The sequence below is a fragment of the Canis lupus genome, chromosome 29, assembly GCF_048164855.1.
Source record: "Canis lupus baileyi chromosome 29, mCanLup2.hap1, whole genome shotgun sequence".
NCBI lineage: Eukaryota > Metazoa > Chordata > Mammalia > Carnivora > Canidae > Canis > Canis lupus.
In genome coordinates, this window is record NC_132866.1 from 35,311,833 (window position 1) to 35,332,352 (window position 20,520).

General features: G+C 37.0%; 1 protein-coding gene across 6 annotated transcripts in view; it reads right to left on the reverse strand.

Moving 5' to 3' along the window:
* HECTD2 (HECT domain E3 ubiquitin protein ligase 2) overlaps positions 1 to 20,520 on the reverse strand; it is a 70,056-nt gene that overhangs the window by 41,161 nt on the left and 8,375 nt on the right. For all 6 annotated transcript variants that reach the window (XR_012020882.1, XR_012020884.1, XR_012020883.1 and 3 more), the window contains exon 2: positions 9,332 to 9,461. Coding sequence is in view for 2 of the 6 variants with exons in the window: in XM_072806134.1 (XP_072662235.1) it covers positions 9,332 to 9,461 (130 nt within the window). In the remaining 4 variants the exon portion in view is untranslated. The remainder of the gene's footprint in view (positions 1 to 9,331; positions 9,462 to 20,520) is intronic.

The following is a 20,520-nucleotide window of genomic DNA, read 5'->3' on the forward strand; positions in this document are numbered from 1 at the left end:
ACTGAAACAAGAGAAAGAAAACTCCTGCCACCACAGCCCCTTCCCTACAACTTAGCTGCCCATAATATTATCACATTTACTGAATTTCATAAGGCATGAAACTGAATACTTTTAAATGCTTTTTTTCCATTTATCCTTACAGCCTTATGAGGTAGCTTCTTTGTTATGCTATGTTACAGACGGAAAAACAAGCACAGAGATCTAACTTTTCCAGAATCATCAGTTACAGAGCCAGGATTCAAACCCATCTGGATAAGTTACACCACCATGTTTTTTCCACAATCAAATAATGCCAAATCTTCCACCATGTATAAGAACAAGTAGCAAAACTGAACCCTAAATTTACATGGAAGTAGGACTTGGTAAACTATGAAATATCAAAACAAAGCTCAACAAGGATCAAACAAAATCACTATGTTAGAAAATGAACCCTTTAAGTCACAAAACTTTGAAGTAGAGGATATTTTACAACTCATAATACTCCAATTCCTCATTCTATAAATGAGTAAATGGAGGCTTATGAGGGCTAAGTGTAATGTCTAAGATCGCAACTGACAGTTACTGGTAGTAATTAGCTCAAATACTCAGTTCTTATTTAATATCATAATTTACAATGTGTGGGTATCAGACAGGTAATAAATGAGCTACAAACTGAAGGATCCCTCTATCAATTCAGTATTTTTACTGCTTTTGACTATGTCAGTAGTGGCAGGCAGGCAACTGAAAACAGGGAGGCCAGAGTGATTAGTCATAACAGGTGGTGTTTACATCATTGTCTTTAGGGTGATTTTCTAAACATTTGGCAAAAAATAAAATTGAAGGTGGGAGAGAGAAAGGAAGAAAGAGGGAGAAAAAAAACCCTCTGACTCATAGGACTTTAGTCACCAGAGCCAAATATATTGCAATATTTTCATTAGTTTTTTGAAGATGTACTTTTTACTTAGTTTAATGATGTTTATGTTTGTAAAACTGCAATAAAAACACAGGTGAAATGTTCTTTACAGATCTAGTTATAAAAATATTCAAAAGTCCTTTTTACAAAAGGTTACCTCTAGTGGAAAGGATGCCTTATACTGGATGTATCTTAGAGAATTTATTATAGAGAAAGGTCTAACATTCCAACAGGGAAAACTGACCAGAAACCCAGATATATTTCCTCGTTTAGTAAACTATCTGCCAAGTAAAGACCCTATGTACCACAGAGGCTAGAACCTGAAGATACACAGATGAATTAAAAACTCAAGGAGACTGTAGATGCATTTACTCTCAGACCCAACAATTCCACTTTTAGGAATATCTTAGAAACACAAAAAGATGTATGTACAGATTCATTCACTGTGGCATCATTTAGTAAAAGAATGGACACAACTCATTTCTTTTAATAGGATTTAAAAATTTTATTTATTTATTTATGATAGTCAGAGAGAGAGAGAGAGAGAGAGAGAGAGAGAGAGAGAGAAAGGCAGAGACACAGGCAGAGGGAGAAGCAGGCTCCATGCACCGGGAGCCCGACGTGGGATTCGATCCCGGGTCTCCAGGATCGCGCGCTGGGCTAAAGGCAGGCGCCAAACCACTGCGCCACCCAGGGATCCCTAATAGGATTTTTTTTAAAGATTTTACTTATTTATTCATGAGAGACACAGAGAGACAGAGGCAGAGACACAGACAGAGAGAGAAGAAGGCTCTATGTAGGGAGCCTGATACGGGACTCGGTCCTGGGACTCGAGGATCATGTCCTGGGCCAAAGACAGACACCCAACCGCCGAGCCACCCTGGCGTCCCTCTTTTAATATGATCTTATTAAATAAGTTATAGTATATCTAATACAGTGGAATTATAAAAAAGAATGAGGGATCTCTTTATATACCAATAAAGAAAAAAAATCCAGATGTACTAACTAAAAACAACAAGGTGCTGGACAAGGCATATACAGTTATCTTTTCTTTAAGAAGAGGTGGGAAATGAGAATGTATATTTGCTTTCATTTGCATAAAGAAACACAGGAAATAATAGACAGCAGAGAAGAAGGTAAAGATGAGACATCTGAAACATATTTTTAAAAACAGTTTCGACTTTGGAAACACACAAGTGTGTCACCTATTCAAAAAACTAACTTCAATATAAAAAATAAAAAGGATAGGCCTTTCCCTCTCCAAAATAGAGGTTTAAGAAGCCTAAAAACTGGTAAAGAGACATGTAAGTAAACAAATAAATGCAGCAGGGTACTCTAAGTTCTTGATAGATACATTTCTCCCATAGGCATAGTTAGCAAGAGTCAAGTCCAATGTACTTACTCTGACCCAGGGGAAGGATTTTGGAGATTGAGTCTAAAATCAGTTCATTCTCCACAAAAACCTGGAGATGGGGTCATTTGAGGCTTTGTAGATACTTCTTCTAGGGTAAGATTCCTAAAGCAGCTATTTCAAGACCTTTTCATCTTCCCAGATGGCAAGTCCTGCGCTGAGTTTCTTCTAACAGCTTGCTTCTCTGTCTGCTTCTAAAGTTGCTCTTGGAGGAACTGTGAAAACTCTCGGGTACTTCACCTGTGTAGAATTGCAGGACCCCACCACGCAGAGATCCAACCGCCATTTGAGCTAAAGACCACTTTGTTTTTCCCTGAGCTATTTCAGAATGGTAAAGATCATGATCTGCATTCCTCCAGAGTTAGGCAGAAAACTGCAGTGCTCACTATGTCCCATTGGGGCTCCTCTAGAGCAAACTCATGAAATGCACTGAGCTGGGAGAGGAACAGTGTCCCTGAGGTAAACGTCAGAGTTCCTGTCTACTCTTTTCTGAATTATCAGGACTGCAAAGACATTATAAAAGATATGGGGAGAAACTGCTTCACCTCTTCTAAAGATATTCTGTGCTATTTAAAGACATTTAAAAAAATGTTTATTTATTCATGAGAGACACAGACTGAGAGAGAAAGGCAGAGACATAGGCAGAGAGAGAAGCAGGTTCCCGATGTGGGACTCGATTCCGGATCCCAGGATCATGCCCTGAGCTGAAGGCAGGCTCCCAACTGCTAAGCCATGCAGGATACATTAACAGTTTAGAAAGAAAGATACAAAAGAATAAGAGAATGTAATGCTAATCCCCTTCCACCATTACTTACCAGTTTATATTGTTTTTCTGAAGATGTATCATCCCTAGCAGCTGTTGTAGTAGGTAAAACTCCTACACTTCTCTGATCTTCAAAAGGACAGCCAACTCGACAGGCATACCTAGTCATGTGATCTACAGGGAGGAAAGGCATCCCTCAGCTGTTAGGTAAACCCACGCTGGGCTTTTGCAGCTTCTCTAATACCACTTGAAGATCAGATGGGGAGACAAGCTGTTAGAGAATACACAGCATAGGTCCTGCTACCAGAGAAGAGGGAGGAAATGATAATAACTGCCAAAGATGGTACATCTTTGAGGAAACAATCTAACTGGCAAGTAAAAGAGGCTTTCCAAAAGATCAAGGAGGTATAAACATGCTTACATTTAGAAGACTGAGTCTAATTTCCCATTCAATAAAAGAATTCTTTCTGCAACAGCCCTGACAGTTCCATAGTGTATGAACTCCAAGTCACACCTGAATCCAGGTGGCATCCAGACGAAATAGCTAGAAGAAGTTAACACTAGGAGTTCTAATGAAGTAAAAGAAGTGTGCTAAGAGTCTGCTTCTCGAGAGTGGTGTAAACACATACTCCAAGTTCAGATTGGGGCTGATTCCAGATTCCACAGGACTGGCACAGATGAGAGGGAAACAGACAAGTGGTGGGAGCTCAAACAGACAGACCATATTCAGAGTCAGTGCATCCACCCAAGGAGAAGGCAGGTAGGTTGTGGGCAAATACATTGGTTCAGACAGCAGGATTTTGGTACAGACAGAATAGAATATAGGAATCAGAGTGGAAGCAAAGGCTAATGAATTTGAACAACAGTCCAAACAAAGAAGGTTATAGCTATTCATGACTTTCTGACTACCATTCTCCATAGCAGACATTTCAATGTTCTTAAGATTCTTAACACTGTTGTGCGCTGAACTGTGTGTCTGTCAAATAAATAAGTTTGAAGATATTTTGAAGTCCTAAACTCTATGACCTGTGAATGTGACCTTATTTGGAAAAAGGGTCTTTGTAGATGCAAACAAATTAAGACGAGGTCATACTGGATTAGGGTGGGCCCTAATTCAATGATTGGTGTCCTTACAAGAAGAGGGCAATTTGGACACAGACATACAGGAGAGAATGCCACGTGAAGACAGAGATAGCAATTGTTGAGAGGCATCTACAAGCCAAGAGACACCAAGGATTGCTGGTCATCACCAGAGGCTAGGACAGAGGCATGGAACAGATTCTCCCTAAGAACCTTCAAAAGGAACCAATTCTACCAATGTCTGGATTTCAGACCCCTCCAGAACCATGAGAGAATAAAATTCTGCTGTTTTAAGCTATCAGGTTTGTGTTCTATGTTATAGCAATAGGAGGAAATTAATACACCCTCCAAGGAGATTAGTGAATTCAAGGCAAGAAGAAGTAAGTTTCCTACTTCCATTTCCTCTTCCTACTTCCTCTCTTCCCTCTCATTCCATAGTATAAGAAGTGCTCTTCTCTCTTTGCTGGAGCTGACAACTTAACCACTGTGGTTTGCATTTTTTCTTTGATCCTATCCTCATACCACTTCTCTATTCTACTAGTTTGTTTTATTATTCTATTTTCCCACTGCAACTTTAGTCTCTCCATCTGTATTAGATCCTTTCCCTTGACCACACTACTCTGCAAGATCCCGCTTTTCTTTCAGTTCAAGCTAAGCTAAATAAAGGCAGTCTACACTGTCCCTATATCCTTGCCACTAATCTGTCCCCTAACTTTCTACAACTTGAATTCTTCTCATACCATCCTATTAAAACTGTTATCTTAAAAGTCACCAATATACGCATTAAACAACAAATCCTTGGCTTTGTCTCGGTGCTTACTCATCTCATCGGTGTTCTCACTTAGCAATGACACTGTAGACAAAATCCTCTCCTGTAAATTTTCTCGATTTTTTAAAAGATTTATTTATTTAATGTAGAGGAAAAGAAAAGGGTATAGGCACGATGCAGGAGTTGGAGGAGGGACAGAGGAAGAGAATTTCAAGTACACTCCTCATCAAGTGCAGAGCCTAACGAAGGGCTCCACATGGTGCCTGACCTCATGACCCATGAGATCATCACCTGAGCTAAAACCAAGAGTCAGATGCTTATCTGACTAAGCTACCCAGGCACCCCTCTTTTCCCTTGATTTCCAAGTCACAGCACAACATGGTTCTTTACCCTCTTAAAGGACTCACTTTCTTTTCTTTTACCAACTCTTTTAATGAAGGCATTATCCAAAACTACCTTTGGCTCACTTTTCCTTTTTCTTTGTCTGCCATTCATTAGCTATATAAGTTCCTGAAGGACAAGTCACTTAAAACTCTCTGTGGCCTAAGTTTCCTTGCCTTTAAAATGAGAAAATAATTCCAACCTTTGGCTACTGTAAGGACTAAATGAATTCATATATGCACAGTGCTCATAACACGAATGGCACATAGTAAGAACTACATGAAGTTGCTGTTGTGGCTGCTGCCTTTATTGCTTTGGCACAAACACTCTGACAGCTATTTCCTCTGCCTTGAGTTCTCTCTTTTTTTACTCTATGCAATAAACACAGTTGACCCTTTAACAATATGGGGGTCAGGAGTACCAAACTCTCGTGCAGTTGAGGTATAATCCATGTATAGCTTTTGACACCAAAACTTAATTACTAATAGCTTACTATTGACTGGAAGCCTTAATGATAATATAAACAGTTGGTATTTTGTATGTGTATTATATACTGTATTCTTATAATAAGCTAGAGAAAATAAAACAGGAAAATCACAAGGAAAATACATTTATTATACTGTATTTATTGAAAAAAATCTGCATATAAGTGGACCTATGCAGTTCAAATCTGTGCCATTCAAGAGTCAACTGGTCAACTGTACTTGCTAAGAACCTCTAATGGACAAGGTAAAAACTGCTTAGGGCCTGCAAAGATTACAAAGGTATTTATTCCTTCATGGGATACAGTCTAAGAGATTACAGTATTCAAATGATAATATGTAAGACTAAGTGACTGATAAGAAGTAATAACAAAGGAAAATCTAAATGGAAAGTCAAAGAAGGGAAGAACTATATCTGGTTGGGGAGAATCAGCAAAGGTTCAATAAAGAAGTAGCATTGAAGGATAGGATCTGTCAGGTAGAAAAGAGGAGAGAGTGCATTCCAGGCAGTGGGAATAAACTGGCAAAATCTCTGAGGTAAGGTATGAGGCATCCAAGAGAACAGCTGAAATATAAGTTATATGTAGGAGAAAAGTGGGAGATAACATTGAAAAGCTGTCATATTTTGAATGTCCTTGAGTGTCAAGGTAAAAATTTTTTATTTAATTTTGGAAGCATTAGGGAGTATGAAGATGATGTAATTAGAGTTGTATGATTAATGTGATATGATTAATCAGGCAAGAGAAACAAGTCAATCAGGAATTTCCTCTGTCAGATAGAGGAACAAAAGTTTTGTCAGAAAATGTGGATTGAATATTGGTTTGGACATTGGACATTTAGCAGTGACCTCAGCCAAGTCATTTACCCTCTCTGAACTTGTTTCCTTACAAAATAGTGTGGTAAACAGAAACTAAGATGGCCCCCATTAGTCTCAACTTTTTCATGTCCCATCAGGATTACATTACATTACATGACAAAAGGACTGTGCAGATATAAATAATTAATTGGTTGACCTTAAAACAGGGAGATTATCCAGGTAGGCAAAACCTAATAACACAAGACCTTGAGAAGCAGAGTTTTCTCCCACTGGTTGCAAAAGACAAAGTCAGGGAGACTAGAAGCATGAAGGGGATTCAACACAAGGGCTCCTGCCACCAGCCTTAAAACAGGAAGCGACAATACTCCAAGAGGCTCTGTGAGTGGATGTGGCAGACTCCAAGTGGTCTTGTTAGGAGCGGAGAACAGCCCTGCCTGATAGCCAGCAGAGGTTCTGCCAGCAACCTGAAGATGCTTGGAGGAGGATTCTTTCCCAGAGTACAGCCCAGCCAACACTTTGTGAGATCTGAGTAGAAAACCCAGCCACACTCACCAAGATCTCTGACTTAAAGAACTATCAGCTAAGAAGTGGGTATTGCTTTTAAACCATTAGGTTTGTGGTGATTCGTTAGACAGCAATAGAAAACTAATACAGCAGGGATTCTAATATCTACTCTATTTTACGTGATTGTTGCGAGACTCAAAAAAATGTATATACATAAATATAATTTATAGCTGTTTTCCAGTTAACATGTCATTTCTCTCAACTCATCAAATAGGCTCAATTTCTTTATTTCTTTAAAGGTACCACAATTACAGGCTTGTTTTGTTTAGTTGTGGGTTGGGGGACTGAAATAAAGGGCACTAGTGCCTCCTTGGAGGGAGACTGAAGTGATAGAATGTGTGTGTGACTGTGTGTGTGTGTGTGTGTGTGCGTGCGCGCACACTGTGAATGTACAAATAAAGGAAGAAAGAAGTTATCAAAGGCAAAGGTTGATAAATGAAATAATGTAAAGATGAACTTGCAAAAGCATAGAATAAGTCTAGCACTAGCATGGAGTGTCACCTGAAAATCTGTGTGAGAGTAATTTATGCCACATGCAGCTTATGGACACAAGCAATTTACCAAAAACTATGTCCTTAAACATTTCTAGGTTTGTTTTGTGTCATTTGGATGCAGGGACATTTGAAACTTTGCAGATTTGTTTTGTTATAGGCTAGGGGAACTTAAAATTATGCAAGTAATGGATGTTTCCTGAGACAAAACAATACAGAGCTGTATGAAGAAATAAAGCATATTTAAATTCTACTTTCTTGAGGAAACCATAAAACTGATTAGTGGGCATCCTTCCATACCTCTTTATATGCTCAAAGAAGTATAAAAGGTTTCCTCACTCTTAAAAACCTGGAGTCATATTGCACCTATTATGTATAACTTGTGTTTTTCATTTTACAGTGTACTGTGGGCATTTCTCCTAGACACTTTATACACGTATCACATTTTTCGTAACCAGGCATAGTACTCCAAGCTACTCATTCATAAAGTGCCAATTTTCACACTCCCTAGACATCACAGATGCAAATCCTTTCATTCTCTGCAACCACAGAGGAAAATGTTAACTTATTGTTATTTGTACTTTAAATACAAGATTGTATTTAAAAGGATTGAGCATCCTTTCATATTTAGTAGTAATTGCTTAAATTTCCTCTTTTGATTGGTCTGTTCAGATCCCTTGCCTTTTCTTTATTGGAATGTTCATTTTACTGATTTATTAATAGTCTTTATGATCAATGATATGTTTTTCAAGGACTATGACATTTGTAGATGTTTATACTTTATGACTTTAAGGAATTCCTATGGAAGTTTTACATTTTTTTATGTATCTAAACTTGTCAATTTTTTGTTTTATGGCTCTTGACATTGTTATTGTGCCAAGAGATTTTTTATATAAATAACCCCCTGTGTTTTCTTCTAGTACTTTGTAGTTTTAAAAAATCTCAGGTTATTATTAGCAATATTATCCAGTCATCCTAACTCTATTTTTTTGAATAAATGAATACCACTTACATACTATATTTTTTACTCATTTATCTCTACCTATTTGGCTGTCTTTGTGGCAGTATTGCAATTACAATAGCTCTATAATATACGTACTATGGAGGAAAAGGCTCCTTCATTATTTTTGCTTGCATTTTCTTGGACACTAATTCTTATAGCGCACAAACGGCATTACTTTCTTACAATTCACACCCCCCTCGCCCCAAAACTGTTGAAAAACGTATTAAATGCAGAGAGTAAACTGGATATACTTGACATCTTGTTTTTCCCTCTCATGACCTTTTAGTATTTTGATAAAGTCTTACAGTTTTCCTCATACAGGTTTGCTTACCTTCTTTTAGGTTTATTTCTAAGTATTTCATTATTTTCCATCAAGTCTTCTAATAGATTATTCCTCAAATAAAAGAAGTCTATTGAATTTTCATATATTTGTATTGTGTCTGGCTGCCTAACCAAATTCTGTTATTCATCAGCTTTGTATGTCATTCATGCCTTACCCCAGGTAACAATCACCTAAAAATAACAATTTTGCTCCTTTCTGTAAATATTTATACAGCTTATTTTTTCATACTATATATTAACTTCACCTACCAAAAAACTACTTTTTAATAGTTTGATAATACATTTTCAGCCAAAATATACAGACTGTGTGTATAATAATAATAATTATTATTTTACCATTCTTGATGTTAGGGAAAATGAGATGTGTAGGTGAACTTCTGTTTTCAGCAGCTTCTTTCTTCTGGTTAACAGTTGAAATAAAACTGCTAAAAGTGGAAGTTTGACCTTTGGATCCTCTGTCCAAACCCTAAAAACAGAAAAGTTAACATTGCAGCATAATTCTCACTAGCTATATTTAAATTATTTTATCGCAGAAATCATAGACACTTATAACCGAGATTTTAATTTGATGATAGATATGATATATAAATAAAATATATAACACTGACTTACCTTTTCTAGGACCAAATTATTTTAAATATAAAATGAAAATGGTTGTATCATGCTACAAATTGATAAAGTTTGGAAATAGAAATATTAATGGTATCTTCCTTATAGGGTTACTGTGAGGTTTCACTGAGATAATGCATATAAAATCACTGGCACAGCTCCTCATACATCGTACATGCTCCATTCGTGTTAATGGCTCTTTTGACTTTGTATTTAGGTAACAGTATTTTTATGAGCACCACAAATATTATTTTCAATAGTTAACACACATGTGATAGATACTTCATTGATTCATTGAAGGTTTTCTTGCCTTTTGATGCAACTTTAACAGTTTAGGTAAAAAGATAAACTTTTTAGAGTTCATTTCTTTTTAGGCACTGTGACTATACTTTGAGTGTACCAGGATTTAAAAAGGTAATGCTAACATAATAAAGGCCATAGATGAAAAACCCATAGCTAATGAGGAAAAAACTGAGAGCTTTTCCTCTATAGTCAAGAACAAGACAGGGATGTCCACTCTCACCATTGTTATTTAACATAGTCCTGGAAGTTCTACCTACAGCAATCAGACCACAAAAAGAAGTAAAAGGCACCCAACTCAGCAAAGAAGAAGTAAAACTTTCACCTTTTGCAGACGACATGACACTATACATAAAAAACATGAAAGACTCCAGGAAAAAACTGCTAGAACTGAAAAATTCAGTAAAGTTATAGGATACAAGATCAATATACAGAGATCTGCTACATTTCTCTACACCAATAATGAAGCAGCAGAAAGAGAAATTAAGGAATCAATCCCATTTACAATTATACCAAAAATAATAAGCTACCCAGGAACAAACCTAACCAAAGATATGAAAGCCTGTGCTCTGAAAAAACTGATGGAAGAAACTGAAGATGACACAAAGAAAGGGAAAGATAGTCTATGCCATGGACTGGAACAACAAACACCATTAAAATGTCTATACTACACAAAGCAGCCTACATATTTAATGTAATCCCTATCAAAATACCAATGGAATAGTAATAATACTGCTAGAACAAACAATCCTAAAATTCATACAGAAACACAAAAGACCCTGAATACCCAGAGCAATCTTGAGAAAAAGAAAAGCAAAGCTGGAGGCATCACAATTCCGGACTTCAAGTTATATTACAAGCCTATAATGATCAAGACAGTATGGATATTGGCACAAAAACACGCATATAGATCAATGGAACAGAACTGAGAACCCAGAAATGGACTCTCAACTCTAGAGTCAACTAACTTTCAGCAAAGCAGGAAAGAATATCCAATGGAAAAAAGATAGTCTCTTCAACAAATAGTGTTAGAAGAATTAGACAGTTAGACACAGATGAATGAAACTGGACCACTTTCTTACACTATACACAAAAATAAATTTGAAATGGATGAAAGATATAACTGTGAGGCAGGAATCCAGAAAAATCCTAGAGGAGAACACAGGCAGCAACGTATTTGGCCTCAGCAGCAACTTCTCACTACACACATCTCTCTCTCTTTTTTTTTTTTTTTTTTAAGATTTTATTTATTTATTCATGAGAGACACAGAGAGGGAGAGAGAGAGAGGCAGAGACATAGGCAGAGGGAGAAGCAGGCTCCATGCAGGGAACCTGACATGGGACTCAATCCCGGGTCTCCAGGATCAGGCCCTCGGCTGAAGGCGGTGCTAAACCGCTGAGCCACCGGGGCTGCCCATCACTACACACATCTCTGGAAGCAAGGGAAACAAAAGCAAAAATGAACTACTGGAACTTCATCAAGATTAAAAGCTTCTGTACAGCAAGGAAACAATCAACAAAACTAAGAAGCAATCTATAGACTGGGAGAAGATATCTGCAAATGACATATCTGAAAAGGGTTAGTACCCAAATCTATCTATAAAGAACTCTTAAAACTCAACACCCCAAAAACGAATAATCCAACTAAAAATGGGCACAAGACATGAATAGACATTTTTCCAAAGGAGAGTACAGATGGCCAACAGACACATAAAAGATGTTCAACATCACTTATCATGAGGGAAATGCAAATCAAAACTACAATGGAGCTATTCCCTTACACCTGGTCAGAATGGCTAAAATCTACGAAACAAGAAACAAGGTGTTGGCGAGGATGTGGAAAAAGCGGAACCCTCTTGCACTGTTGGTGGGAATGCAAATTGGTGCAGCGACTCTGAAAAGCAGTATAGAAGTTCCTCAAAAAGTTAAACAGAACTACCCAATGATCCAGCAATTACACTACTAGGTATCTACCCAAAGAATACAAAAATACTAATTCAATTATGGAAAGAGCTTGAATGTCCACCGACTGATGAATGGATAAAGAAAACGTATACACACACACAGGAGTATTACTCAGCCATAAAGGAGTGAAATCTTGCCATTTGCAACAATGTAGATAGAGCTTGAGAGCATTATGCTAAGTGAAGCAAGTTAGAAAAAGACAAATACCACTGATTTCACTCATATGTGGAATTTTAGAAACAAAACAACTGAGCAAAGGGCAAAAAGAGAAGGAGGGGGGCAAACAAAGAAACAGACTCTTAACTATAGAGAACTAACTGACAGTTACCAGAAGGGAGATGGATGGGGGGATGGGTTGGGTTAAACAGGAGATGGGATTAAAAAAAAAAAAGATAATGCAAAGCACTTAGGGATCCTTAGGTGCATATAACAGCACAGTCTTTCTATAGCACAGAATCTATCCATTAGCGTACTTTCCACAAAACAGTAACTGTATAGTCCATAACATGTAATTCATCTGTACTTTATAATTATAAGTAAAATATTATGAGGGCAATATTCAATTATGGAGCTACCTCAGGGTTTATTCCTAGCTCTAGATCTTTCTAGCTTACAGATGCTTAATAGAACATAACTACCTCCCTGATATTCACTCCTTTACTCTAAAGGTAATTTCTTTGCTTTCAGAATAGTTTCCTTTTCCTCTCCTCCTTCCTAATTCACTGAGTTCCATTTGCCTTTTCAGAATTAGCTCATATACCATGTAGCAAAAACATTCACGATTACCAAGGATTGACTCTCCCACATTCCCGACTCTCTTATAGATAACATGGGATCATCTGATTCATTTTCATAGGGCCACAAGTATAAATTTTGCTTGCCTACTGACTAGATTTAGGTTCAGTGAAGACTCATTAGTATTTACGTGTTAGGATTAGTCTACATGAGCCAGTCTATTAGACATGTTGCCTAACTAAAATAATCTTCTAATAGATGTAATATATGAATCTGGTACCACAATCATAAACAGTATCATTTAGAGTCCTGTACAAAACCTACAACGTGATGAGTGGCTCAACAAATGCCTATAATATATAATTCACTTATTGACTACTTGCTATATAGGCATGGTGTTGTATTAAGTACCTTAATATACCATTCCTCTGAGATATGTATTTATACCTCACTATATGAATAAGGAAATTGAAGGACCAAGCCCAAGTTCACAGAGCTGGTAAGTGGGAATTCAAGCTCTGAATGACCCTGAAGTCTGTACCCTTAAATAACCATATATCAATCTCTCCATATAGTAGATATCACTATTAAGAGTTTATCCTGTGACAGTAGGTATGTTACACATATCAGACTGTTTACGCAACACTTTGTGGCTACTCTAGATTTTTACAGATATATGCTGAATGAAAATTCTATAGCTTTAGAAGCAATTCACGTAAGCAGAGGAAATCAACATAAGGAGAAAAACTTAAGTGTATTTTAAGGAAATTAGGTCCTAGCAATCTAGGAAAGACTCAACATTTTATTTTCCTCCTGCTTCTTCTACCCCTTCTCAATAAAAGAAGTTCCTAAAGAACATTGCTTAGTTCACTTGTGGATTCTCTGAATAATAAAAAATAACTAATTCAATCAACAAATCCATTTAACAGCCAATCAATTCTAATCGCTAACAGATTCCTGAGGAAAGAGAAAACTGGGGAATGCGATAATAAGACAGTGATATCCAGTATTTTTCTTGGTAAATTATAGCAATAAACTCAAATTCACAGAACAAGTATGTTGATTAGAAAAATAAAATCAGGGGGATCCCTGGGTGGCTCAGCGGTTTAGCGCCTGCCTTTGGCCCAGGGTGCGATCCTGGAGTCCCGGGATCGAGTCCCGCATCAGGCTTCTGGCGTGGAGCCTGCTTCTCCCTCCTCCTGTGTCTCTGCCTCTCTCTCTCTCTCTCTCTCTCTCTCTCTATGTATATCATAAATAAATAAATCTTAAAAAAGAAAAAGAAAATAAAAATAAACTATACATTTGAAAAAGTAAATCATTCCTTACTATAAATATGAGGATACTTAAAAATTTTGTTAACTACTAGGGCCATGTTTGCTTACTTGTATGTTTTGTTCTATAGAACATCTTAAATACTAGTGGGAACAAAAGCCAAATTTGATGAATTATATTTCATTTATACATAGTAATTAATAAAATAACCAATTTGTGAAATGAGATCAATGAATAGCCTCTCAGTAATGTAGCTTTGTCGACTTAGCTTTAAATATCTGCAATAATTTAATATACCAAGGGCAGTGTTGTTTTTTCATTGATAACTGTCAGAAACAGTTAACTGCTATCTAGGACTGAGCAACAACAGGATTTAGGGAGCAGTGTAGTTGAAACAGAGAATCAGATAGGGAGAATGGCCCAGTGAGATGAGACTGAAAGACAGGCAGAAACCACATCATGAAGCCCTCAAGCCATGGAGTAGAAATGATGTGCTAGAAGGAGAAAAGGGAAAAATCACTGAGGACTTCTAAGCAGGGTGTGACATGATCATATCTGTAACCTAGCAAAATTATTCTGTCAGCAGTGTAAGGAAGAGGCTAGAAGGAAGTAATACTAAAAGCTAAACCAGGCCTATCAGAGAACATAAAGTCTGAAGAACCAAGACAACAGGAATAAGGAATGAGGAGTCATGAAAGGCTGGGCCAAAGAAATGGCATGATATAACAGTTACTTCAGTTCCAAATGTGAAGCATAATAAGAATCACAAAATGTTTCTGTCAATTACAAAATAAATAACATATAATGCTTTATTTCAAAGTTCAAGAGAACAGGCACTCTTTGACACCTCATGATAAACAAGAGGGTGTATGTCTTAAGAATATGTAAAAACTCGAAAATTCTAGACTGGGTTTTATAAGAATATGATTTGTGAGTGACTGGAAAAGGAATCAATGCACACTAGGTAAAATCATGTTTCTTGTGCCAAAATAATGGATTTTTTCCTAATTGACAAGGTTATCATCATGCCACTGTCACATAGCAACTGTTATACAAAACTAATATAAAGACAGAACTGTGGGAAATATGGACACACTTCCTTTTATTATACTTTATTTTTCACAGATACTGCATTTTTACAAATTTAAGTTTTGTGGAAACCCTGGATCAAGAAATCTATCAGCACCACTTTTCCAGCAGCATTTACTTACTTTGGGTCTCTGTGTCACATTTTGATAATTCATGCAATATTTCAAACTTTTTCATTATTATCATTATTATTATGATCTGCAATCAATGATCTTTGATGTTACTATTGCAATCGTTTCCACAAATCACACCCATATAAGATGGCAAACTTGATCAAGTGTGTGTGTTCTGACTGCTTCATGACCAGCTGTTCTCCCATCTCTCCCCCTCTCCCACTTCCCTACTCCCTGAGTCACAACAGTATTGAAATTAGACCAACTAAAAACCCTACAATGGCCTCTAAAGTATTCAAATGAAGGCAAGAGTTGCATACTCTCACTTTATATCAAAAGCTAGAAGTGATTCAGCTTAGGGAAGAAGATATGATGATGTATGAAATGTGTGAAAATTAGGCCTCTTGCTCCAAACAGCCAAGTTGTGAATACAAAGGAAAAGTAGTTCTTGAAGGAAATTAAAAGTGCTACTCCAGTGAACACACAAATTATAAGAAAACAAAATAGCCTTATTGCTAATACAGAGAAAGTTTTAGTGGTCCACATAGAGGATCAAACCAGCCACAACATTTCCCTTAAGACAAAACCTAATCCAGAGCAAGACTCTAACTCTCTGAAATTCTATGAAGGCTGCGAGAAGTGCGGAAGCTACAGAAAAGTTGGAAGCCAGCAGAAGGTGCTTCATGAGGTGTAAAGAGAGGAGCCATCTCCATAACATAAATGTGCAAGGGAAGCAGCAAATGCTGATATAGAAGCTGTAGCAAGTTATCCAGATTTAGCTAATTCATGAAGCCAGCTGCACTAAACAAGTTTTTCAGTGTAGACAAAATAGCCTATTGGAAGAAGATTCACGTAAACTATAAAACTTTCATAGAAAGAGGAAGTTAATAAATACCTGGTTTCAAAAGACAGGCTGATTCCCTTTCTAGGGGCTAATGCAGATGGTGATTCTAAATTGAAGCCAATGCTCACTGGCCATTCCAAAAACACTAGAGCCCTTAAATATTATGCTAGATCTATTCTGCTTGTACTCTTAATAGTGGAATAATAAAGCCTGGGTGACGGCACATCTGTTTACAACATGGTTTACTGAGTATTTTAAGTCTGCTGTTGAGACCTACTGCTCAGAAAAAAGATGTCTTTCTAAATATTACTGCTACTGACAATGCACCTGGTCACCTGGGAACGCTGATGGAGATGTACAATGAACTGAATGCTGTTTTCATACCGCTAACACAACATCCATTCTGTAGCTCATGGATCAAGGAGTCATTTTGACTTCTAAGTCATATTTAAAAAATACATTTCATAAGGATGTAGCTGCCCTAGATAGGAATTCCTTTGATGGATCTGGGCAAAGTCAAATGAAAACCTTCTAGAATAAAAACCTTCTGGAAAGGATTCACCATTCTACATGACATTAAGAACATCTGTGACTCAGGGGAAGAGGTCAAAATATCAATATTCACAGGTGTTTGGAAGAAGTGGATTCCAACCCTCATGGATGACTTTTAAGGGGTTCAAGATTACTGTGGAGAAGTTACTGCTAATGTGGTAGGAATAGCAAGAAAACTGATTTAGAAGTGGAGTCTAAGATGTGCCTGAACTGCTGCAATCTCAGGATAAAACTTCAACAGATGAGGAGTTGCTTCTTATGGATGAGCAAAGAAAGTCGTTTCTTGAGATGAAATCTAGTCCTGGTAAAGACTGTTGAAATGTCAACATAAACTTAGTCGATAAAACAGAGGCAGGGTTTGAGACAATTGTCTTCAATTTGGAAAGAAGTACTATTGTGGATATAATGCTATCAAACAACATCACATGCTACAGAGTAATCATTTGTGAAAGGAAGAGTCAATTGATACAGCAAATTTCATTGTCTTATTTTAAGAAACTGCCATAGCCACCCCAACCTTCACCAATCACCACCCTGATCAGTCAGCAATCAACATCAAGGCAAAGCCCTCCACTAGCAAAAAACAAAACAAAACAAAACAAAACAAAAATTATGACTTACTGAATCCTCCGATGATGGTTAGCATTTTTTAAGCAATAAAGCATTTTTAAATTAAGGTATGTATATTTTTCTCAAGATATTATGCTTTTATATACTTAATAAGCTACAGTATAGTACCAACATAATTTTATATGTATTGGGAAATGAAAAAAATTTCATTTGACTCACTTAACTGTGACACTTGCTTTATCGCAGTGGTCTGGAATTGAACCTGGAGTATCTCTGAGGCATGTATGATATGAGCTGACAAAGAAGATAAAGAATCAATAGCCAAAGAGATGTGCAATCCAAGAAAAGGTGATGTGTTACAAATGAAGGGAGGATCAAGTTTCAAGAGAAGTGGGTCGATGATGTTAAAGAATGGAGACTGAAAAAAAAAAAAAAAAAAGAATGGAGACTGGTTAGGTCTAAAATGTGCCTACTAGAATGACCAACTGTGAAATCTTGTGGACACTGGAGACCACAGATTCAGTAGAATGCTGGTGGCAGAAACTATATGAACTGGACTAGTGAATGACTGGGAAATTAGGAAATGTAGGCAAAGAGCAAGGATTGCTCTGTCCAGAAGTTTTACAGAAGAGGAGAAAGGCTAAATGGCTGGAAGGGGACAAAGGTTTGAGGGAAGGTAACACTGAGCATATTTCATGGCTGCCAAATCCAATGTTTGCTTCTGTGGTCCCCACAGCATTACTGCTATTCTTTGTGCAGGAATGGCCACAGATGGGAGCAGAGATAGGCACTCAACCAGAAGGCAGCCATCTGTAGCCTGGGTGGCCACATGTTAGGTGGCCTGGCATAAAGAGCATTGATGCTTTCTAGTATGTAATCAGAAAGAGGTCTTTCCAGATTTTAGATGAAGGAATATGGAAACGAGTGCCCGCCCAAGAGTGAGAGAACAGCCAATCTCTGTTCCAGTTTGCTCTCTGGTTCTGATCTATGTGTGTGTGTATCATTCCAATAAACCCCCCTTTTCCTAAGGGAGGCATATATGGGCTGGCTTTCTGTTCCTTGTATTAAAAAACAAAAACCTTACAAGACAATGGGGGAAAATCCTTGGTCTAGTAAGTCTTTTAAGATGGTTATGTTCCCAATACTTTATATTTGAAATGACATGGAACAAATCATGTACAATTTCAGAGGCTGACAGCACACTACAGATGATTAATAAAAGCAAACTTGCAAATCTGCCGTTGCCCCAGACTAGCTCATAGAAGAGAAATCTTACGCATAACCTAATACTTTCACAAGAGAAAAACAGGGCAGCATTGTTTGGCCATGGTAAACTAAAAAATAGAGAATGAACTCAAGAAGCTATTGGGTACTGACATCAAACATCAGACTAAATTGAAGGTTAGAGAACATTACTGAGTCTTCTAAGAATTGGATCTACCACAGTTTATTACATCTGGTTTCCTGAGGAGTTTTGGAAATGCAATCTATGAGTTCTACAGCAGAAGAACACTAAGGATGAAGCCCTGGAATGTGGCCAGCCTACAAGCAGTGGGCTGGATATGCTGAAGAATAGAGAGTAGCAGGATACCAAACCAGCTGTTACAGATTGAGGATAAGCACAAATAGAGAACACGGGTTAAAAAAAATCAAGAATTCATTGAAGAAAAAAAAAAACCCTCAAAAATATTTAAACCTGGCATAATAAATAATAGACTTGACTCTCTAGGCAAAGGTTCAACAAATAGCAGAAAAATGTTCATGTACTAATTATGTAACTAATCAAAGATCATATTTCACAAGTACTAAAATGGACCTCAGTGGTCTGACTATTCATAATCATAAATAATTTCAAAAAATATAGACAAATACTTAGATTATGTTCTGCTATTGTTAACATATAATATTACCAATCTTATTTTAAATTTTAATACAAACTTCTATTTCCAACCTTTACTAAGGATCAAACTACACCTGAGTTATATTTCTGATTTATCATATTTTTAAAAAGACTTTATTTGGGGCACTTGGGTGGCTCAATGGTTGAGCATCTGCCTTTGGCTCAGGTCGTGATCCCACTGTCCTGGGATAGAGTCCCACATCAGGCTCCCTACAGGGAGCCAGCTTCTCCCTCTGCCTATGTCTCTGCCTTTCTGTGTCTTTCATGAACAAATAGAACCTTAAAAATATGTATTTTATTTATTTATTTATTTATTTATTTATTTATTTATTTATTTATTTATTTATTTATTTATTTATTTGAGAGAGAGTATAAGCAAGGCAGAGGGAGAGGGGGAGGGAGAAGCAGACTCCTCACTGAGCAGGGAGCCTGATGGGGGCTCAATCCCAGGACCCTGGGATGATGACCCAAGTGGAAGGCAGATGCCTTCTCGACTAAGCCGAGCCTCCCAGGCGCCCCTTTATCATATTTTTCACCAGGTGCTAGTAAGACAGCTATTCATGGTTTTCTGTGATAACTTTTGTACTGGATACCAAGTTCCATCATATTCAGGATTCTGGTAAAATTTACCTTGCTTATCCTCTATCCCCCAAAAGCTGCTGCAGAAGATACAACATTTCTGTTCACATTCTAAACCAATCACTGATAAAAGAATACGTTGGCTCTCTCTGTTCCATCATGAAACACATTTTAAGACCATAATATCTCACTATCTTAGAGTTTTTGAATTAAAATATTTTAAATTGAATTCTTATATCTACAAAATTAATTATTCATAACATGTTTTAAATTACTAGTTTTGTGAACAAGCTGGGAAATGTTTGCATTTTAAACCATATCAAGTAAAAATTAATATTACATTCCAGCTATTTAGAAGGTCAATTGGCAGAAGTTTTACTTACTGAAGAGACAAATGCTACAAATATATAGATAGGTGGACTCTGCATAGAGCTCTGTGATGAGGTCAGCTCTGGATGCAAAGCTGTCACAGGGATCCAGTTAACAGGACATGTTAAATTGTGTTTAGTATCTTCTGAGAGGTACATAAAGTATTTTAGAAAACGCTCCATACAATAAATAATGATTAGGCATTCTAAAATGTTCAATAACACTTGGTTGGTTGGAAAATACACTTATGTAGAATACTGGTCATCAATAATGCCCAATAAAAAGCAAACAAAGAAAATTCAACATATGTTACGGTAGTGGCTCTCAAACTTTCTGGTCTCAGGATCCCTTTACACTCTTAAAAATTATTGCATGTATTAATTCCTTTTAAGATAACAATAAACCCATTTATGGAAAATATATTTTCTCAAACAACAAAAAAATCTTAGTGAGAAGAATGGCATTTACATTTTGCAAATCAATTTTTTAACATCTGACTTCACAGAAGACAACTGGATCCTTCTATCTGCTTCTGTGTTCAATTTGTTGCAATACCAAGTCACGGTATCCTTTAGTAAACTACACTCTACACCCAGGAGAATGAGTAGCAATAAGACAAGACAAATGA